Source organism: Lampetra fluviatilis, chromosome 48 (genome assembly GCF_964198595.1).
Source record: "Lampetra fluviatilis chromosome 48, kcLamFluv1.1, whole genome shotgun sequence".
NCBI lineage: Eukaryota > Metazoa > Chordata > Hyperoartia > Petromyzontiformes > Petromyzontidae > Lampetra > Lampetra fluviatilis.
The window spans coordinates 9,846,107-9,869,914 of NC_136322.1; the positions used below are offsets into that span (position 1 = coordinate 9,846,107).

At 54.6% G+C, this 23,808-nt stretch overlaps 1 protein-coding gene across 1 annotated transcript; it reads right to left on the minus strand.

Moving 5' to 3' along the window:
• Positions 1-16: 16 nt before the first annotated feature.
• Positions 17-23,565, minus strand: LOC144948266 (voltage-gated potassium channel KCNC1-like). Its single transcript, XM_078877688.1, has 5 exons — positions 22,928-23,565; positions 15,382-15,634; positions 11,816-12,731; positions 6,413-6,646; positions 17-330 (listed from the first exon to the last, which is right to left on the minus strand). Exons 1-5 carry the CDS (start codon positions 23,563-23,565, stop codon positions 200-202), a joined length of 2,172 nt encoding a protein of 723 aa, XP_078733814.1. The 3' UTR covers positions 17-199.
• Positions 23,566-23,808: the final 243 nt, after the last annotated feature.

Below are 23,808 nucleotides of genomic sequence, written 5' to 3' on the forward strand. Positions count from 1 at the left end.
GGGGGGTCCATGTACTCTCTCCCAGGGGGGGGGTCTGTGTACTCTCTACCAGGGAGTCCGTGTACTCTCTCCCAGGGGGGTCCGTGTACTCTCTACCCCGTGTTGTGTGGTGTGTACTCTCTCCCAGGGGGGGGGGGGGTCTGTGTACTCTCCCCCAGCAGGCCCCCCCCCCCCCCTCGCGTCCTCCCCGTTGGGCGGCTCACAGGATGGCCGGGATGGGGGAGCGCGAGCGGCGCAGGGGACACGGCGACGAGAAGGGGGACGAGACGGGCGAGAGGCGAGAAGAGGAGCAACCCGCGATGTTGTTCAGGCTCCGGGACTTCTCGTAGCCTGGGGGGGGGGGAGGGGGGGGGGGGGAGAGAGTAGGGGGGGTGGGGAGAGGAGATCGTGATGGATTACCGCAGTGGTTTATTCACTAATTTTCAAAGGTGGGGGGTGGGGTGGCACTTTAGCCGATAAGACATCGTTAGTAGCGCGAGGAGGGCCCTGCCATCAGAGGTCGCAAACGGGTTTTAATTGTCGATTTGAAGCTTTCGTGACTGCAGGGATTCATCTTCTTGGTTCTTTCGGTAAAGTCACGTAGAAGGGAAGTAATAAAATAATAGAAATAAAACATTAAAAAATTCTCGATTTAAAGCTTTCGTGACTGCAGGGATTCATCTTCTTGGTTCCTTCGGTAAAGTCGTCACGTAGAAGGGAAGTAATAAAATAATAAAAATAAAACATAATAAAATAATTCTCGATTTAAAGCTTCTTTCGTGACTGCAGCAGGGATTCATCTTCTTGGTTATTTCGGTAAAGTCACGTAGAAGGGAAGTAATAAAATAATAAAACCAGGTCTGTCTTCTCGACAGACCTGGTTTTCACCTGAGGACGGCTGCTTGCGTTGTGGCCGATACGTCGTGAGAATTATTTTATTATGTTTTATTTTTATTATTTTATTACTTCCTTTCTACGTGACTTTATCGAAAGAACCAAGAAGAGGGTTTTAATTCCTTACCGTACCCATACCCGGCCGCACCAGGGTCGCAAACGGGTACCCTACCCGTACCCGTACCCGGCCGTACCCGTACCCTACCCGTACCCGGCCGGGTATCGGGTAGGGTACGGGTATCGGGTACCCGATTGCGACCTCTGGGATGAAGCCACGTTGCAGGCGCGGGTGGGTTGATTCTAGGAACTTGAATTGTGAGAAGAGACAAGACGTTGGGAAATGAGCGACAAACGGTGACTCACCAGTGACTCACGGCCTACCCGTACCCGGCCGCACCAGGGTCGCAAACGGGTACCCGGCTACCCGTACCCAGCCGGGTACGGGTAGCCGGGTATCGGGTAGGGTACGCGTATCGGGTACCCGGTTGCGACCTCTGCCTGCCACGCATTCGAAAATCCGTTGGGTTACGTTTCCCAACAGCAGCAGCAGCAGCAGCATTACGACAATGATTGATGATGATGCGGGGAGGGGGGGGAGGCTGTCACTCTTCGTGTGTTCTCGCAGTGTGTGGTAAACATCGCTACTGGGGAGACAAAGGCGGTCGGGCGTGGTGTTGGCCACCCACCCAGTCGTGTGCCACAGTGCCAACCTTCATAGGTGCTGCTAGTCGCTACTAACAGCACTCGCCCCAACAGTCTGTTCAGGCTATACGGAAGATCTTTGTCTTTTTCTTGGTTCTTTCGGTAAAGTCACGTAGAAGGGAAGTAATAAAATAATAAAAATAAAACATAATAAAATGAAATAATTCTCACGACGTTTCGGCTACAACGCAAGCAGCCGTCTTCAGTAAAAAATCATTCTTCACCTGAAGACGGCTGCTTGCGTTGTAGCCGAAACGTCGTGAGAATTATTTCATTTTATTATGTTTTATTTTTATTATTTTATTACTTCCCTTCTACGTGACTTTACCGAAAGAACCAAGAAGATGAATCCCTGCAGTCACGAAAGCTTTAAATCGAAATCTTTGTCTTTGTCATGGAAATGACGATGGTTGTGATGACGTGCGTGCGGATATTGATCAGTAAGAGAAGACGGACAGAGACTATGTCACGAATGGAATTCAAACGGGACCTGCATCTCTGCTTTATTGATCTTGTACTCTTAGGTTTCTTGGGTAAAGTCGCGTGGGTAAAAAAATAAAATTTAAATTAATGAAAGCGATAATAGAAATGAAATAATAAATCATGTTTTTTTACTAAAAGTCATAATATAAATCAAATAAAAAATCATGTGATTTAATAAAAGTACTAATATAAATAAAAAATTAACGTGATTTTGTAAAAGTAGCAATATAAATAAATAATAAATCTTGCTTTTTACGAAAAGTCATAATATAAATAAAATAAAAAATCATGTGATTTGATAAAAGTCATAATATAAATAAAATAAAAAATCATGTGATTTGATAAAAGTCATAATATACATAAAATAAAAAATCATGTGATTTGATAAAAGTCATAATATACATAATATAAAAAATCATGTGATTTGATAAAAGTCATAATATAAATAATATAAAAAATCATGTGATTTGATAAAAGTCATAATATAAATAAAATAAAAAATCATGCGATTTGATAAAAGTCATAATATACATAAAATAAAAAATCATGTGATTTGATAAAAGTCATAATATAAATAAAATAAAAAATCATGCGATTTGATAAAAGTCATAATACAAATAAAATAAAAAATCATGTGATTTCATAAAAGTGATAATATCAAAAAAACAAAAAATCGTGTGATTTCTTATTTTGTTTCTATTAATACTTTTATTAATTTAAATTTAATTTTTTACCTACATGGCGACTTTATCGAAGAAACCTAAGAGTACGAATCCTTGCAGTCACGAAAGCTTCAAATCTAGAATTCATTGATCTTGTCTAGGCACGATGATACCATCAACAAGCCAGGGCTCTGAGCTGTTCTTCGTGCTTTCTGAGTCCCTGACGCTCTGCTCAGAATCATGAACGGCCTTCATGACGGAGAGCGGGCTCGGTTAGAGCTACGTGGCCGGGAGTCGGAGCCATTTCCCTGTTCACCTTGGGGTGCGAAAGCGATGTCCTCTGGCTCCCAAACTATTTAACGTTTTTTCGACCACGTAGTTCGACAAACTTTCCATTGGCGTTACTGGAAGGAACTCCATCTCGTTACAGAGACAACGGGAGGCTGATTGATGCCCAGGTGCGGTCAAGGGTTGGCTTTCTATCGGTCAACCATGTTTAATATGCTGATGATCGGTGACTGATGTTCACTCTGAGGAGTTGGCAAACTCTGCTGTTGAACCCAGAGCTTTCTAATCAGAGGTGGGGGGGGGGGCCTTACCATCAGCCCCACAAAAACTAAGCGCCTGCCTGGGTATTTTTAAATCTTTTATATTAAGTTCGCTTGCTTGCTTAGGACCGTGCAAATCTTTCGGTCGTTATTTAACCCACTTCCCGTGATCCAATCGAGCTGACATTTCCCACACAGACTCGTTGTGCGTGACAATGAATGTTCGTGAAAAAAATTTTTCCCAAATTTTACACTTTTTAGGACAAAAATATTATATTGAATTACCAATTGCTTAATGGTGCAATGCAATCATCTGACCCATAGGTGGCAGCCATCTCAAGCCAGAGGACGAGAGGACTCTAGCCGCCACGCATATAAAGGATTTATAGTGAAAAACTTTGTTTTTACGGGTTATACTTGTATGTCATCAAGAACCCCACACCGTCAACTCCGCGAAAGTGATGGGTCAGTTGTGGAGAGAGTGGAGAAATTAGCAGACCTGGGCAGCGTGCCCACCTCTGATTTGGCAGAGGAAGTCTCACTCCAAATCAGTCGAGCGGCATTATCTTTTCATCGGCCGCGTAACGCTGCTGTCTGGAAGCTACCTGGCCTGCCGCTCCACACAAAGCTTCGGTTCTTCTCTACGCTTGCGAAACGTGGACCGCCCCCCCCCCCCCCCTAATGGAACATCTTCGCCGGTTAGAAACATTCAGGCTGGCCTGCCCACAATCCATCCTGGGTTTAACCAGCAGGCTGGATTGCGTGAGGAGCTCACAAATCTTTGAAGAATCTCGACAAGGTCCCATCATCAGCGAGCTTCTCTGGCAGGCAAGGCTGCGTTGGCTGGGCCATGTAGCCCGCATGCCCAGCCAGGACACACCGAATGCATTTCATGTGCTCTGTTGAACATGCCGTGCGGATGCTGTGTTTGGTGTTCATGCGGTGTGCACACCGTGTGTGTGTGTGTGTATTGTGTGTTTGTATTGTTCTAGGAGCTACACAGTCACCTATTGTTCTAGCAGTGAGACAGTCACCTATTGTTCTAGCAGTGAGACAGTCACCTATTGTTCTAGCAGTAAGACAGTCACCTATTGTTCTAGACAGTAAAACAGTCACCTATTGTCCTAACAGTAAAACAGTCACATATTGTTCTAGCAGTAAAACAGTCACCTATTGTCCTAACATTAAAACAGTCACCTATTGTTCTAGCAGTAAGACAGTCACCTATTGTTCTAGACAGTAAAACAGTCAACTATTGTCCTAGCAGTAAAACAGTCACCTATTGTTCTAGACAGTGACACAGTCACCTGTTGTTCTAGACAGTCACCTATTGTTCTAAACAGTCACCTATTGTTCTAGTCAGTCACCTATTGTTCTAGCAGTGAAACAGCCACCTATTGTCCTAGCAGTCACACAGTCACCTATTGTTCTAGACAGTGACACAGTCACCTGTTGTTCTAGCAGCGAAACAGTCACCTATTGTTCTAGACAGCCACCTATTGTCCTAGCAGTAAGACAGTCACCTATTGTTCTAGACAGTCACACAGTCACCTATTGTTCTAGACAGTCACCTATTCCAGCAGTGAAACAGTCACCTATTGTTCTAGCAGTGAAACAGTCACCTATTGTTATAGCAGTGAAACAGTCACCTATTGTTCTAGACACTCACTTACTGTCCTAGACAGTAACACACTCACCTATTGTCCTAGACAGTAAAACAGTCACCTATTGTCTTAGCAGTCACACAGTCACCTATTGTTCTAGACAGTCACCTATTGTCCTACCAGTAAAACACTCACCTATTGTTCTAGCAGTAAAACACTCACCTATTGTCCTAGCAGTCACACAGTCACCTACTGTTCTAGACAGTCACCTATTGTCCTACCAGTAAAACACTCACCTATTGTCCTACCAGTAAAACAGTCACCTATTGTCCTAGCAGTAAAACAGTCACCTATTGTTCTAGACAGTAAAACACTCACCTATTGTCCTAGCAGTCACACAGTCACCTATTGTTCTAGACAGTCACCTATTGTCCTACCAGTAAAACACTCACCTATTGTCCTAGCAGTAAAACACTCACCTATTGTCCTAACAGTCACACAGTCACCTACTGTTCTAGACAGTCACCTATTGTCCTACCAGTAAAACACTCACCTATTGTCCTACCAGTAAAACAGTCACCTATTGTCCTAGCAGTAAAACAGTCACCTATTGTTCTAGACAGTAAAACACTCACCTATTGTCCTAGCAGTCACACAGTCACCTATTGTTCTAGACAGTCACCTATTGTTCTAGCAGTAAAACACTCACCTATTGTCCTAGCAGTCACACAGTCACCTATTGTTCTAGACAGTCACCTATTGTCCTACCAGTAAAACACTCACCTATTGTCCTAGCAGTAAAACAGTCACCTATTGTTCTAGACAGTAAAACACTCACCTATTGTCCTAGCAGTCACACAGTCACCTATTGTTCTAGACAGTCACCTATTGTTCTAGACAGTAAAAACACTCACCTAGTGTTCTAGCAGCAAGACAGTCACCTATTGTCCTAGCAGTCACACAGTCACCTATTGTTCTAGCAGTAAAACACTCACCTATTGTCCTACCAGTAAAACACTCACCTATTGTTCTAGACACTCACCTATTGTCCTACCAGTCAAACACTCACCTATTGTCCTAGCAGCGACACAATCACCTATTGTTCTAGACAGTCACCTATTGTTCTAGACAGTCACCTATTGTTCTAGACAGTAAAACACTCACCTATTGTCCTAGCAGTCACACAGTCACCTATTGTCCTCGGGGGGCGGGGTGTGTGTGTGTGTGTGTCTGTATGTGTGTGTGTGGGTGTGTGTGTGTCTGTATGTGTGTGTGTGTCTGTGTGTGTGTGTGGGTGTGTGTGTCTGTGTCTGTGTGTGTGTCTGTGTCTGTGTGTGTGTCTGTATGTGTGTGTGTGGGTGTGTGTGTGTCTCTGTGTGTGTGTGTGTGGGTGTGTGTGTGGGTATGTGTGTGTCTGTGTGTGTGTGGGTGTGGGTGTGTGTCTGTATGTGTGTGTGTGAGGAAGGGTCGATGTTGGTGCTTTGCGCCGTGCCGAATCGCACCCCCCCCGGTGCAACGCGGCCGTCACCCCCCCCCTCACCCTTGCGCGCACCGCTGCTGCTCTCGTAGTCGGAGGTGGACAGCAGGAAGCACGCGGCGGCGGCGGCGGCCGCGTTGCTGCGTCGCGTCGTCTCCCGCCCGTGCCCCAAACTGAGTCCGTGTCCCGGGCGCCGGGGACCCGTGCAAACGACGGCCTCCCCCGGGGATAGAGGCTGGGCCAAGGCGGACTCTTCGTCCGATAGGACCGTGTCGCCATCCCCATTCCTCTTACAGGCTACGCACGCATAGGTGTACACACACGCGCACACACAAGCACACACGCGCACACACACACGCGCACACACACGCACACACGCGCACACACGCGCGCACACACACGCGCACACACACGCGCACACACGCGCACACACGCGCACACGCGCACACACACGCACGCACACGCACGCACACGCACGCGCACACACACACATGCACACGCGCACACGCACACGCACGCACAAAGACAAAGACAGAGAGTTCCCCCGCGTAGCCTGTAGCAGACCATCGGGGCAAGTGCTGTTAGTTGCGGACAGCGCCTATGAAGGCCGGCGCTGTCTTCTCTGCCCTAGTGGCGATGTTTGATTACACTCTGCCGCTAACTACACCAGGTGCTCGTTTGAGGCCGAGTCGACCTAGGGGGGAGGCCCAGGACCGGGTTCAGACAAATCGCCACTGGCGATGTTGGCCACGAGCGGGAATCGAACTCGGGTCGCCGGGTTCGCAGCGCAGCGCGCTGAACGCTACGCTGACCGCTACACTACGCTACGCGCGCCCATGCACACACACAAGACAAAGGTCCCCCGTGTAGCCTCTAACAGACTTTTGGAGCAAGTGCCGCTTACGACGGCGGTGGTGCGGCCTGGGGCGACTCATGCCCAGCCGCCTTAGTCTCCCCGGCGGCGATGCTTAAAACGTCGGGGAAGGAGACCTCATGGGGCCAATTCAGATCATCGCCGTCACCGCATTTCTGGTCGTGAGTTGGGAATTGAACTTCCGCTGGGTTCGCATTGCAGCGCGCTAAACCACTGCGCCACCGCTCCCCACAGCACACACGACACACACACGTAGCACACACAGTGCACGCAACACACACACACACGGACCCCCTGTCTATCCCCATAGGCGACACACACATAGCACGCTCACGACATACGCACACACATTCAACACATAGCACACACACACATAGTATAGACACACGCGCACACACATCATGCATTCCGTATGGCATTGCTGGCTGGGCATGCGAGCTACATGACCCAGACAACGCAGCATCGCCTGCTAAAGGATCTCACTGATGATGGAACTGTGTCCAGATAATTTTACACTCACGCACCGACTCATCCATTCGCTCGCCCACTCGCCCACCCTTTCACTCACCCACTCGCTCACCCACTCGCCCACCCTTTCACTCACCCACTCGCTCACCCACTCGCTCACCCACTCACTCACTCGCTCACCCACTCATTCACCCGCCCACTCACCCACTCATTCACCCGCCCACTCACACACTCATCCATTCGCTCGCCCACTCACCCACCCATTCAGTCACCTACTCACTCACCCACTCGCTCACTCATTCACTCACTCGCTCACTCACCCATTAACTCACTCGCTCACTCACCCATTAACTCACTCGCTCACTCACCCATTCACTCACTCACCCATTTGCTCGCCCACTCACCCACCCACTCGCCCACCCACTCGCTCACCCACTCACCCACCCGCCCACTCACCCGCCCACTCACACACTCATCCATTCGCTCGCCCACTCGCCCACCCATTCACTCACCCACCCATTCGCTCACCCACTCGCTCACCCACTCACCCACCCGCCCACCCACTCGCCCACTCGTTCGCCCGTCCACTCAGGAGGAGCTCACTGATCGTGGGGACTGTCTCCCGGTCTCTAGAGGATCAGTGAGCTCCTCACACTGTGATCCAACCTGGCTAAACCCAGGATGGGTCCGTGGACAGGGGGGCCTGCCTCAATGTTTCTAAACCGGCGCCGGAAAATGTTCATCCCCACCCCCCCGTTTTCGCGAGCGTAGAGAAGGGAGGGCAAAAAACAAGAAAACTGTGGCCGAGTTAGACCCGGAGGAGCTTCGTGTGGAGCGACGGGCCAGGCAACCGACCAACGCTGGGGACGCTATTAACAAGACAACGATTGCCTCCCGAACTCAATCGGAGTAATCGGGACACCGTTAGCATTTCATGACATGGTTGACCTGAAGGATGCCATCCCTTGACCCGCAGAAGGTCATCGGTTCGCGAGACCCGCTTACCGACGCTGTTCTTGGCCAGTGCAGAGTTCAACCGTGAGCTCTCTCTCTTTCTCTCCGTCCTCTCCCTCTCTCTCTCTGTCCTCTCTCTCTCTTTTTTTTTACGATCAGTGGAAACAAGAAGATGCTCGGTGTATTCGGCACTTTGCTTCGTTCATCATTTCGTAATTTTTTTTCCCTAACATTTTTAAACTTAGCTTTATGTAAAACCCCCACCTCTCGCTCACTCGCTCACTCTCTCGCTCACTCGCTCGCTCACTCGCTCGCTCACTCTCTCGCTCACTCTCTCGCTCACTCTCTCGCTCGCTCTCTCGCTCACTCGCTCGCTCACTCTCTCGCTCACTCTCTCGCTCGCTCGCTCACTCTCTCGCTCACTCTCTCGCTCACTCTCTCGCTCGCTCACTCGCTCACTCTCTCGCTCACTCTCTCGCTCACTCTCTCGCTCACTCGCTCACTCTCTCGCTCACTCTCTCGCTCACTCGCTCACTCGCTCACTCTCTCGCTCACTCTCTCGCTCACTCGCTCACTCTCTCGCTCACTCGCTCACTCTCTCGCTCACTCTCTCGCTCACTCTCTCGCTCACTCGCTCACTCTCTCGCTCACTCTCTCGCTCACTCTCTCGCTCACTCTCTCGCTCACTCTCTCGCTCACTCTCTCGCTCACTCTCTCGCTCACTCTCTCGCTCACTCTCTCGCTCTCTCGCTCACTCTCTCGCTCACTCGCTCACTCTCATGCTCACTCGCTCACTCTCTCGCTCACTCTCTCGCTCTCTCTCGTTCTGCACGCAGCCCTTCTCGCAGTCCGACGGCGTCCGACGGGTAGCTCATATCAGCGCTCTCTCTCTCCCTCCCGCGCACTATCTCAGACTTGCCAACAATTGGGGCAGATCGCTGCTAAAGCCATCGATTGTAACCAGCAAGAGAGGGACCCTTTGGTCGTTTCGTTCTACCCGCCAGACGACACACCGGGAGCCAGAATCTATAAGCCTCGCCTTGCCAGTCAGGAGGCTTGCGAGAGCCGCCATTGTTCGTCCAGGCCCGGACGCCATTTTCTCTGTCGGTCTGCTACTGTGGCAGTGCCGTGGGATGTGGCGATGTCAGCGTTAGTGACCTGGTCAAGGCGTTGGGTGCCATCAAGGTGTCTCGACCTCCTCCCCACGAGGAGTTATCCACGACGCTGCTGTCATTGTGCTGTGCCCTCCACCTCTCGGCGCCCCTGTGTCCCCACACATGCTCGCTGTCCCCGTGTCTCCCGTATCCACACGTCGCCCCACGTCGTCGCATCTCCGTGTCTCTCGCCATGTCTCCGTGTCCACGTGTCTCTCCCCATGTCTACATGTCCCCTGTGTCTCTCCCCGTGTCTCTCGCCATGTCCCCGTGTCTCTCCCCATGTCTCCATGTCCCCGTGTCTCTCCCCGTGTCTCTCGCCATGTCCCCGTGTCTCTCCCCATGTCTCCATGTCCCCGTGTCTCTCCCCGTGTCTCTCCCCATGTCCCCGTGTCTCTCCCCATGTCTCCATGTCCCCGTGTCTCTCCCCGTGTCTCTCGCCATGTCCCCGTGTCTCTCCCCATGTCTCCATGTCCCCGTGTCTCTCCCCGTGTCTCTCCCCATGTCTCCATGTCCCTGTGTCTCTCCCCATGTCTCCGTGTCCCCGTGTCTCTCCCCGTGTCTCCATGTCCCCTGTGTCTCTCGCCATGTCTCCATATCCCCGTGTCTCTCTCCATGTCCCCGTGTCTCTCCCCATGTCCCCGTGTCTCTCCCTATGTCCCCGTGTCCCCGTGTCCCCGTGTCTCTCGCCATGTCCCCGTGTCTCTCGCCATGTCTCCATGTCCCCGTGTCTCTCGCCATGTCCCCGTGTCTCTCCCCATGTCTCCATGTCCCCGTGTCTCTCCCCATGTCCCCGTGTCTCTCCCCATGTCCCCGTGTCTCTCGCCATGTCTCCATGTCCCCGTGTCTCTCCCCATGTTCCCATGTCTCCCGTGTCTCTCCCCACATCTCCACGTCCTGGTGTCTCTCGCCATGTCCCCGTGTCTCTCGCCACGTCGCCGTGTCTCTCCCCATGTCTCCATGTCCCCGTGTCTCTCGCCATGTCCCCGTGTCTCTCCCCATGTCTCCATGTCCCCGTGTCTCTCCCCATGTCCCCGTGTCTCTCCCTATGTTCCCCTGTCTCTCCCATGTCCCCGTGTCTCTCCCCATGTCTCCATGTCCCCGTGTCTCTCGCCATGTCTCCATGTCCCCGTGTCTCTCCCCATGTCCCCGTGTCTCTCCCCATGTCCCCGTGTCTCTCCCCATGTCCCCGTGTCTCTCGCCATGTCCCCGTGTCTCTCCCCGTGTCCCCGTGTCCCCGTGTCTCTCCCCATGTCCCCGTGTCTCTCGCCATGTCCCCGTGTCTCTCCCCATGTCCCCATGTCTCTCGCCATGTCTCCATGTCCCGTGTCTCTCCCCATGTCTCCATGTCCCCGTGTCTCTCCCCATGTCCCCGTGTCCCCGTGTCTCTCCCCATGTCCCCGTGTCTCTCGCCATGTCCCCGTGTCTCTCCCCATGTCCCCGTGTCTCTCCCCATGTCCCCGTGTCTCTCCCCATGTCCCCGTGTCCCCGTGTCTCTCCCCATGTCCCCGTGTCTCTCGCCATGTCCCCGTGTCTCTCCCCATGTCCCCATGTCTCTCGCCATGTCTCCATGTCCCGTGTCTCTCCCCATGTCTCCATGTCCCCGTGTCTCTCCCCATGTCCCCGTGTCCCCGTGTCTCTCCCCATGTCCCCGTGTCCCCGTGTCTCTCCCCATGTCCCCGTGTCTCTCGCCATGTCCCCGTGTCTCTCCCCATGTCCCCGTGTCTCTCGCCATGTCTCCATGTCCCCGTGTCTCTCCCCATGTCCCCGCGTTTCTCCCCATGTCTCTTCCCAATGTCCCCACACCCCCCGTGTCTCTCTCCCCCCCCCCCCCCCCACAGGTCCCCGTGTTTCTCTCTCTCTCCCCCACGTGTCCCCCCCCCCCCCCCCCCAATGTCCCCCACACCCCCGTGTCTCTCCCCAATGTCCCCACACCCCCGTATCTCTCCCACCACAGGCCCCCCGTATTTCTCTCCCTCTCCACCCCCCCCCCCCCACCACGCGCGTTCCACCCACCGGTGCTGCGCGTCTCGTCCTCGGCGAGGGGGCACGTGTCGCTGGTGATGCTGGCGCGCGGCGAGTTCACGTCCGACTTGTTGTCGCCCGAGGCGCCGGGCTGGGCCGAGCGCGGGATGAACTTGTTCTTCTTGCTCGGGAGCTTCTGCTTGGCCATGGCGAGCGAGTAGTACATGCCGAAGTTGTTGACGATGACGGGCACGGGCATGGCGATGGTGAGCACGCCCGCGATGGCGCAGAGGGCCCCGACCAGCCGTCCCGACCACGTCTGCGGGAACATGTCACCGTAGCCGAGCGTCGTCATGGTGACGACGGCCCACCAGAATCCGATGGGGATGTTCTGGAAGTGGTTCTCGTCCATGTGCTCCGGGTCGGTGCCCATCTTCTCGGCGTAGTAGATCATGGTGGCGAAGATGAGCACGCCGAGGGCCAGGAAGGTGATGAGCAGCAGGAATTCGTTGGTGCTCGCGCGCAGGGTGTGTCCCAGCACGCGCAGGCCCACGACGTGGCGCGTCAGCTTGAAGATGCGCAGGATTCGAACGAAGCGCACGACGCGCAGGAAGCCGAGGACGTCCTTGGCGGCCTTGGACGAGAGGCCGCTGAGACCCACCTCGAGGTAGAAGGGCAGGATGGCGACGAAGTCGATGATGTTGAGCGAGCACTTGATGAACTCGCGCTTGTTCGGGCAGAAGCAGATGCGCACGAAGAACTCGAAGGTGAACCACATGACGCACAGGCCCTCGACGTACATGAGCGACGGGTCGGTGACGAGCTCGGTGAAGACCAGCGGCACGGAGACGTTGCCGCGGGCCACCCACTCGGTGCGGTTCTGCTCGATGTTGAAGTAGCGGTGAGTCTCGAGGCAGAAGGACGTGATCGACATGAGGATGAAGAAGAGAGAGGCCAGGGCCACGTACTGCGCACGCGCACGCGAGCGCAGAGAGGGAGAGACACACACACCCAGTGAGGTTACAGAGGGTCTGCGTTTCGTGAGGCGGTTTTTGTTCGCAAGTCCTCAGTTTGCACACGGCGATTGCAAATTTTGGCGTCGTCTGGTGCAATCTCTCCCCTCCCCACCCAGCACTACACTCCCCACCCAACCCCTCCCCACCCTCCCAGCCCCTCCCCACCCAGCCCCACCCCACCCTCCCCTCCCTATCCAGCCCTACCCTCCCCACCCAGCCCCTCCCCACCCTCCCCTCCCCACCCAGCCCTACCCTCCCCACCCAGCCCCTCCCCACGCTACCCTCCCCACCCAGCCCTCCCCTCCCCACCCAGCCCTACCCTCCCCACCCAGCCCTTCCCCACCCAGCCCCACCCTCCCCACCCAGTCCCTCCACACCCTCCCCTCCCTATCCAGCCCCTCTCTCCCCACCCAACCCCTCCCCACCCTCCCCACCCAGCCCCTCCCCACCCTCCCCTCCCTACCCAGCCCCTCCCCACCCTCCCCTCCCCACCCAGCCCCTCCCTCCCTCCCCACCCAGCCCCTTGCTGCACGACGGACACAATAATCCCCTGTGGGCTGGTGTAACCAGGAGGTTCCTACCAGTATAACAATGGCCGTAACACTGAGGAGGGACATGGCCCCTGAAACACGGAGGGGATACGGCTCCTTCTAGCGAGCCCTACAAATTCTAGATTTGAGGCTTTCGTGACTGCAAGGATTCATATATTCTTAGTTTCGATTTAAAGCTTTCGTGACTGCAAGGAATTCATCTTCTTGGTTTTTTCGGTAAAGTCACGTAGAAGGGAAGTAATAAAATAATAAAAATAAAACATAATAAAACAATTATCTTTGTGAGAAAACATAATAAAACAATTCTCTTTGTGAGAATTATTGTATAATGTTTTATTTTTATTATTTTATTACTTCCCTTCTACGTGACTTTACCGAAAAAACCAAGAAGATATTCTTAGTTATTTCGGTAAAGTCACCGTGCAGGTAAAAAAGTGAAATTAAAATTAATAAAAATTAAAACAATAAAATCACGACGACGTTTCGGAGGCAACACAAGTCTCCGTCAACTTGTATTTAAGGGCTTGCATCTTGAATCCCTGCCTCACTTGATGTAGCAAATGTGGCTGTGACGGTCCCACCTGATGACGGAGACTTGTGTTGCCTCCGAAACGTCGTCGTCGTTTTATTGTTTTATTTTTATTAATTTTTTAAATCCTTTATATTAAGTTCACTTGCTTGCGCGCTTACGACCGTGCAAATATTTCGGTCGTTTTTTAAACCCACTTCCCGTGATCCAATCGAGCTGACATTTTGCACACAGACTCGTTGTGCGTGACAATACTTTTTAGGATAAAATAAATTATATTTAATTACCAATTGCTTAATGGTGCCATGCATTCATCTGACCCATAGGTGGCAGCCATCTCAAGCCAGAGGACGAGAGGACTCTAGCCGCCACGCATATAAAGGATTTATAGTGAAAAACTTTGTTTTTACGGGTTATACTTGTTTTACCCTTCTATCTGGCAACAAAACTGACACCTTTTTTTACAAGGAGTCGTGTTTGCATAGACCACAATACCTGCGGCCGTAATGCAAACGAAAAACACAACTCTGATAATGTATATAATATATATAATCAGACGCTGTCTTTCCGACAGACCTGTTCTTCACCTGAGGACGGCTGCTTGCGTTGTGGCCGAAATGTCGTTTTTTTACCAAAGTGACTTTACCGAAAGAACTGAGCGTATGAGCCCTACACAGACCCTGGGCTCCGCTACGGGAGCTAGGGGAGAGGCTAAGCCTGACCCCGTCCTAGCCAGGGTACGGGTCCGATACAACCCGGCTTCTTACAGGAGCCTCGGTCGATTGAACGAACACTGAGAGGACCGGCTTTGACACGCAAGTTGGGGCTTACCCCGTGCGCGCCCCTAGCCACAGCTTCCCTGGAACCTTCTAGAAGGCTCTGGAAGGCTCTGGAAGGGTCGGGAAGGGTCGGGAAGGGTCGGGAATGGATCGTTGGCCCCCAGCCCCCATCCCTTGGGGGTCTGGGGATGGGGGATGAACACCCCCACTTACGAACACCCCAACTTACGAACACCCCAACTTATGAACACCACACACTTATGAACACTCGACTAACGAACACCCCCACTTACGAACACCCCCACTTATGAACACCCCCCATTTACGAACACCACACACTTACGAACACCCCCACTTACGAACGCCCCCCACTTACGAACGCCCCCCACTTACGAACCCCCCCACTTATGAACACCCCGCATTTACGAACACTCGACTTACGAACACCACACACTTACGAACACCCCCACTTACGAACACCCCGTACTTACGAACACCCCCACTTACGAACACCCCCACTTACGAACACCCCCACTTACGAACACCCCCACTTACGAACACCCCCACTTACGAACACACCACACTTACGAACATCCCTGTGTCACCCCCTACATCACACCCTACGTCAACCCCTGCCTCACCCCCCGCCTCACCCCCCGCCTCACCCCCCGCCTCACCCCCCGCCTCACCCCCCGCCTCACCCCCCTCCCTCACCCCCTGCCTCACCCCCCACCCTCCCTACCCTGGCGTGCTTGGAGGAGTAGGGCTCTTCGAACAGAGCCCAGATGCGGGGTCGGTAGCGACGCCACCAACCGGGAGCCACGTGACCCTCCTCCCCGTCCACCCCCAGCCGCTTGGAGTCGCCCCCCCCGCCCCCCCCGCCCCCGCCCCCCCCGCCCCCCCCTCCTCCCGCGTCATCGTCGCCCCCCGCACCGTCACCGCCCCCGTCCACGTTCTCGAAGCTGTCCAGAGCCTCCTCCGCGTCACGGTGCTGCCTGTGGTGGTGGGGTGGTGGGTGGGTAGTGGGGGGAGGGGTGGTGGGGTGGTGGGTGGGGGGTGGTGGGGTGGAGGGGTAGGGTGGGTAGTGGGGTGGGGTGGGGTGGTGGGGGGGTGGGGGGGTGGGGTGGTGGGGGTGGGGTGGGGTGGAGTAAAGGGGCAGGGTGGGTGGAGTGGGGTGGGTGGTGGGTGGGGTGGGTGGTGGAGGGTGGGGGTGGTGGGGTGGGGGTGGTGGTGGGGTGGGGTGGGTGGGGGTGGTGGGGTGGGGGTGGTGGTGGGGTGGGGTGGGTGGGGGTGGTGGGGTGGTGGGGGGGTAGGGTGGTGGGATGGGGTGGGGTGGGGTGGGTGGGGGTGGTGGGGTGGTGGGGGGGTAGGGTGGAGGGTGGGGGTGGTGGGGTGGGGTGGGTGGGGGTGGTGGGGTGGGGTGGGTGATGGGGGTGGGGGGTGGTGTGGTTCGGTGGGGTGCGGTGGGGGGGGGTGGGGTGGGGTGAGGTGGGTGGGGGTGGTGGGGTGGGGTGATGGGGGTGGGGTGGGTGGGGGGTGGTGTGGTTCGGTGGGGTGCGGTGGGGGGGTGGGGTGAGGTGGGGTGGGGGTGGTGGGGTGGGGTGGGGTGATGGGGGTGGGGTGGGGTGGGGGGTGGGATAGGGTGGTGGGGTGGGTGGTGGGGGTGGTGGGGAGGGTGGGGGGGTGGTGGGTTGGGGTGGGGTAAAGGGGGCAGGGTGGATGATTGTGAGGGAGGTGATAAGTTGGGGGTAAGGGGTGGTGGGGTGGGTGGTGGGGTGGGTGGGTGAGGAGTGGGGGGTGAGAGGGGGGGGGGTAAAGTGGGTGGTGTTGTGTGTGGGGGTCGAGGGTGGTTGGGGGGGATACAAAGACGGACGGGGGAGACACGCGGGAGGACATCTCGTGAGTCGCGAGTCGTGAGAGGGTCCATCCACCTAGCCTGGCACGAGCGCTGTCGTGACGTCACCATCACCACCATCACCATCACCACCACCATCACCACCATCACCGTCACCACCATCATCACCACCATCACCACCACTACCACCATCACCACCACCATCACCACCACCATCACCACCATCACCGTCACCACCATCATCACCACCATCACCACCACTACCACCATCACCACCATCACCACCACCATCACCACCACCATCACCCCCATCACCACCACCATCACCACCATCACCACCATCACCATCACCACCATCACCATCACCACCACCATCACCACCATCACCACCATCACCATCACCACCATCACCACCACCACCAGCACCACCATCACCACCACCATCACCACCACCATCACCATCACCACCATCACCACCATCACCATCACCACCACCATCACCACCACCATCACCATCACCACCCACATCGTTGTTGTTGTGTTTAGTTTGTTGTTGTTGTGTACACTACTCACGACCCTACACATTACACTACATACTACACTACATACTACACTACACACTACACTACACACTACTATACACTACACTACTATACACTACTATACACTACACTACTATACACTACACTACACACTACACTACACACTACGATACATTACACTACTATACACTACACTACTCACTACTATACACTACACTACTATACACTACACTACTATACACTACTATACACTACACTACTATACACTACACTACTCACTACACTACTCACTACACACCACTATACATACACATTACACTCCACACTACACACCACTATTACTACACTACACACTACACTACACACTACTATACACTACACTACTCACTACACTACACTACACTCTACACTACACACTACACTACAATACACTCCACTACAGTATGAGTGAGTGAGTGGAGTTTGTGTGATCTCCCCCTGTTCTACAGAGTGAGTGAGTGGAGTTTGTGTGATCTCCCCCTGTTCTACAGAGTGAGTGGAGTTTGTGTGATCTCCCCCTGTTCTACAGAGTGAGTGGAGTTTGTGTGATCTCCCCCTGTTCTACAGAGTGAGTGAGTGGAGTTTGTGTGATCTCCCCCTGTTCTACAGAGTGAGTGAGTGGAGTTTGTGTGATCTCCCCCTGTTCTACAGAGTGAGTGAGTGGAGTTTGTGTGATCTCCCCCTGTTCTGCAGAGTGAGTGAGTGGAGTTTGTGTGATCTCCCCCTGTTCTACAGAGTGAGTGAGTGGGGTTTGTGTGATCTCCCCCTGTTCTACAGAGTGAGTGAGTGGAGTATGTGTGATCTCCCACTGTTCTACAGAGTGAGTAAGTGGAGTTTGTGTGATCTCCCCCTGTTCTACAGAGTGAGTGAGTGGAGTTTGTGTGATCTCCCCCTGTTCTACAGAGTGAGTGAGTGGAGTTTGTGTGATCTCCCCCTGTTCTACAGAGTGAGTGAGTGGAGTTTGTGTGATCTCCCCCTGTTCTACAGAGTGAGTGAGTGGAGTTTGTGTGATCTCCCCCTGTTCTACAGAGTGAGTGGGGTTTGTGTGATCTCCCCCTGTTCTACAGAGTGAGTGGAGTTTGTGTGATCTCCCCCTGTTCTACAGAGTGAGTGGAGTTTGTGTGATCTCCCCCTGTTCTACAGAGTGGAGTTTGTGTGATCTCCCCCTGTTCTACAGAGTGAGTGGAGTTTGTGTGATCTCCCCCTGTTCTACAGAGTGAGTGAGTGGAGTTTGCCTGATCTCCCCCTGTTCTACAGAGTGAGTGAGTGGAGTTTGTGTGATCTCCCCCTGTTATACAGAGTGAGTGGAGTTTGTGTGATCTCCCCCTGTTCTACAGAGTGAGTGGAGTTTGTGTGATCTCCCCCTGTTCTACAGAATGGAGTTTGTGTGATCTCCCCCTGTTCTACAGAGTGAGTGGAGTTTGTGTGATCTCCCCCTGTTCTACAGAGTGAGTGGGGTTTGTGTGATCTCCCCCTGTTCTACAGAGTGAGTGGAGTTTGTGTGATCTCCCCCTGTTCTACAGAGTGAGTGAGTGGAGTTTGTGTGATCTCATTTTGAAGCTTTAGTGACTGCAGGAATCCATACTCTTTAGTTATTTCGGTAAAGTCACGTAGGTAGAAATAAAATAAAATAAAACAAATCTAGTCCGTGTCACTCACCCACTCACCCACACACTCACGCACTCACCCATCACTCCATCTCTTCTCGAGCCCGTATCACTCACCCATTCACCCACACACTCACCCATCGCTCCATCTCTTCTCTAGCCCGTGTCCCTCACTCGCCCACTCACCCACTCACTCACCCATCGCTCCATCTCTTCTCTAGCCCGTGTCACTCACCCACTCACCCACCCACTCACTCACCCACTCACCCACCCACTCACTCACCCACTCACCCACCCACTCGCCCACTCACCCATCACTCCATCCCTTCTCCAGCCCGTGCCACTCACCCACTCACCCACCCACTCACCCACACTTTCACCCACTCACCCATCACTCCACCCCTTCTCCAGCCCGTATCACTCACCCACTCACCCACACACTCACCTACTCACCCATCACTCCATCTCTTCTCTAGCCCGTGTCACTCCCCACTCACCCACCCACTCACCCACTCACCCACCCACTCACCCACACACTCACCCACTCACCCATTCACCCACACACTCACCCACTCACCCACACACTCACCCATCACTCCATCCCTTCTCCAGCCCGTGCCACTCACCCACTCACCCATCACTCCATCTCTTCTCTAGCCCGTGTCACTCACTCGCCCACTCACCCACACACTCACCCACTCACCCATCACTCCATCTCTTCTCTAGCCCGTGTCACTCACTCGCCCACTCACCCACACACTCACCCACTCACCCATCACTCCATCTCTTCTCTAGCCCGTGTCACTCGCTCACCCACACACTCACCCACTCACCCACACACTCACCCATCACTCCACCTCTTCTCCAGCCCGTATCACTCACCCACTCACCCACACACCCACACACCCACCCACACACCCAGGCTCAATGGGTTTAACCCAGCACATCCGCGGCGCTTGTGCCAGGCTAGGTGCACCTTGAGGCTACCACGTGAAGTGTCGAAAGGCCCGCTGGCAGGAGGTCGCGGGTCAGACCCAGCAGGTGCCATGGGTTGACTGCTGTGCCAGGCTAGGTGCAGGAGGAGGTCACGGGACAGACCCTGCAGGTGCCATGGGTTGACTGCTGTGCCAGGCTAGGTGCCGGAGGAGGTCACGGGACAGACCCAGCAGGTGCCATGGGTTGACTGCTGTGCCAGGCTAGGTGCAGGAGGAGGAGGTCACGTGACAGACCCAGCAGATGCCATGGGTTGACTGCTGCTGTGCCAGGCTAGGTACAGGAGGAGGAGGTCACGGGACAGACCCAGCAGGTGCCATGGGTTGACTGCTGTGCCAGGCTAGGTGCAGGAGGAGGAGGTCACGTGACAGACCCAGCAGGTGCCATGGGTTGACTGCTGTGCCAGGCTAGGTGCAGGAGGAGGTCACGGGACAGACCCAGCAGGTGCCATGGGTTGACTGCTGTGCCAGGCTAGGTGCAGGAGCCGGTCAGGGGACAGACCCAGCAGATGCCATGGGTTGACTGCCGTGCCAGGCTAGGTGCAGGAGGTCACGTGACATACCCAGCAGGTGCCATGGGTTGACTGCTGTGCCAGGCTAGGTGCAGGAGGAGGTCACGAGACAGACCCTGCAGGTGCCATGGGTTGACTTCTGTGCCAGGTTAGGTGCAGGAGGAGGTTACGGGACAGTCCCTGCAGATGCCATGGGTTGACTGCTGTGCCAGGCTAGGTGCAGGAGGTCACGTGACAGACCCAGCAGGTGCCATGGGTTGACTGCTGTGCCAGGCTAGGTGCAGGACCAGGTCACGGGGCAGACCCAGCAGGTGCCACGGGTCGACTGACCGAGATGACTGGCTGATGCACAACCCGTGCCCCCTACAGTACCAACTTGCTGTGCCTTAGCCACCCGGCGTTCCGCTCGTTGTTGTGAGCGTCGCTCCTCCACCCTCTGTTGTTGTTGGAGGGCGACTGCCTCCAAATGCCCAGTAGCGTCCTTCACGAGCCTCCTCCACTGAGGCCGATCTTGACACCGCTGGTACCAGTCATCGGCAAGTCCACTCAGCTCCACGTCCTCCTGTACCACATCACTCCATCTCTTCTCTAGCCCGTGCCCGTTTAGCTCCCTCGATCCGGCCAAACAAAAGCTGTTTAGGCATGCGGTGGCTGGGCATGCGGGCTACATGACCCAGCCAACGCAGCCTTGCCTGCCAGAGGAGCTCACCGATGGGACTTTGTCCAGATCTTTCAAAGATTTATGAGCTCCTCACACAATCCAGCCTGGTTAAACCCAGGATGGATCGTAGGCAGGCAGGCCTAAATGTTTCTAACAGGCGAAGATGTTCCATCAGGGGGGTCCATGTTTCGCAAGCGTAGAGAAGGGAGGAAATGACCGTGGCCGAGAAGACCTGAAGCTTCGTGCGGAGCAACAGACCAGGTAGCTTCCACACAGCGTTACGCAACCGATGAAAAGATATTGCCGCTCGACCGATTCGGAGTGAGACCTCTGCTGCTAAACGGGAGCCGGTCATGAGCACACTGCAAGGTATGGGAAACTCTCCACTCTCTCCACAACTGACCTATCACTAATTGGGAGTTGTGGGAGTGGAATGTCCAATGGTAGAAAATACCCAGGCAGGTGCTTAGTTTTGGTGGGGCTGATGGTAAGGCCCCACCTCTTGGTGGCAAGCTCCAGGTTCAGCAGCAGCGCCTCCAACTCCTCCTCTGAGTGAGCAGCAATTACCAGATCATCGGCATACATGTGGCTGAGCAATCGGGAGCCATCCCTTGACCACACCCGGGCATCGATCAGCCTCCCATTGTATCTGTACCAGATGGAAATTCCTCCGGTACAGCTATTGAAGGCTTCACGAACTACGTGGTCAAAATAGATGTTAAATAATGTGGGAGCCAGAGGACATCCCTGTCGCACCCCAAGGTGTACAGGGAATGGCTCTAACTCCTGGCCACGTAGTTTTACCCGGGCCCGCTCACCATCATGAAGGTCCTTAATGAGCGTGAGCAGAGGGTCAGGGACTCCAAAAGCATGAAGAACAACCCAGAGCCCAGGCCTACTGATGGTATCATAGGCCTTGACCAGGTCAATAAAGCAGAGATGTAGGTCTTGTTGGAATTCCCTACACCTCTGCTGTAGCAGACAGACAGAAAATATGGCGTCTGTACAGGACCACCGTTTCCTGGAACCGCATTGGGGCTCCGCAAGCCTCTCCTCAGCGTGCCTGGCAAGGCGATGTTGAATAATCCTTGCCAGGACCTTTCCCGGCACACTGAGGAGTGAGATGCCCCTGTAGTTGTTACAGTCTCTGCGGTCTCCCTTCTTAAAGAGGGGGACCACCAGGGCATCCTTCCAATCCTGCGGAACCCGTCCAGTGGTCCAGACTGTTGTTATGATGTCATGTAGGGCAGTCTGTGCACAAACGCCACCCTCCCTCAGCATTTCGCTTGGGAGATCATCTCTGCCCGGTGCCTTTCCTGGTCTTAGACTCTGGATCGCCTTCAGTACTTCCTCAACACACATAACATCACAGACACACACATCATAGAAACACACACACACACATCACACACACGTGCACACACACACCCATCATATAAACACACATGCACACACCACATACCACCCCCACACACCCCACACACAACCCACTCACACCACACACACCCCACACACCCCCCACACACACCACACACACACCACACACACCACACACACCACACACACACCACACACACCACCCATACCCCACACACACCACTCCAAACAAACCCCACACACACCACTCACACCACACACACCCCTATACACACACCACACACACACCACACACACACACACCACACACACACACACACCACACACACACACCACTCACACACACCACACACCCCACACACACACACACCACACACACCCCACACACACTACTCACACAACCCACACACACACCACACACACGCACCACTCACACACCCCACACACCCCACACACACCACACACACACCACTCATACCCCACACACTCCACACAAACCCCACACACACCACTCACACAGCACCACACACACACCACCCACACCACTCACACCCCACACGCACCTCTCACACCCCACACACACACACTCACACCACATCACACACACACACAACACTCACACCACACACACTCACACACTCACCCCTCCACTCACACACCCCACACAACACCCCCAAACCTCCCACACCCCGCCACACATCACCTGTACGTCATCCAGCAGCACGCCTCCACGTCCATCTCATCGATGCGCCAGTAAGCGAGCTCCTCCTCGAACAGGGGCCCGCAAACGTCCGCGGGGCAGTGCAGCTTCCCCGTGCGATAGTAATTGAGCACGTGGGCGAACACGGCCGGGTGGCGGTCAAAGAAGAATTCGCGAGCTCTCGAATCCCAGTGTTGCCCACCGCCTCCGCTGCCTGAGATTGAACCACCACCTACCAAGCCACCACCGCCGCCGCCACCACCACAACCACCACCACCACCGCAGGTACCTGTGGTGGTGGCACCGGCTGCAATGTCCGGCTCTGCGAGCCAGGCGAGACGCGTTCCGGGCAGAGCTCGCAAGGTGCTTCGGTAAGTCACGTGGCGAGTGCCTCCTACGTTGATGACGACCCGTCCTTCTCGGGCACCACCGCCGCCACCACCGCCGCCACCACCACCACAACCACCGCCACAACCGCAACAACCACCGCTACCGATGAGACCTCCACAGCAGCAACCGCCGCCACCTAGAGGACCACCACCCAGGATGTCGTCTCCACAGCCCATGGCACCACCACCACCACCTCCAACTCCACCACCACCTCCACCACCGCCGTCTTCATCATCGGAGCCTCCGCCCATGCCGCCGCAGAAACGAGAGCGAGGGCCAACGCCTCCGCCGTTGTTGTTGTTGTGACCTCCTCCTCCTCCTCCTGCTGCTGATGCTGATGATGCACCCCCTGCTCCCCCTCCTGCCCCCTTACGACCACCACCACCACCACCGCCGCCTCCGCCTCCACCCGCGCTGCCGCGATACGAGGAGACACACACGGAGCTGATCATGGAGACGAGGTGATGGTGATGGGGGTGATGGTGGTGGTGATG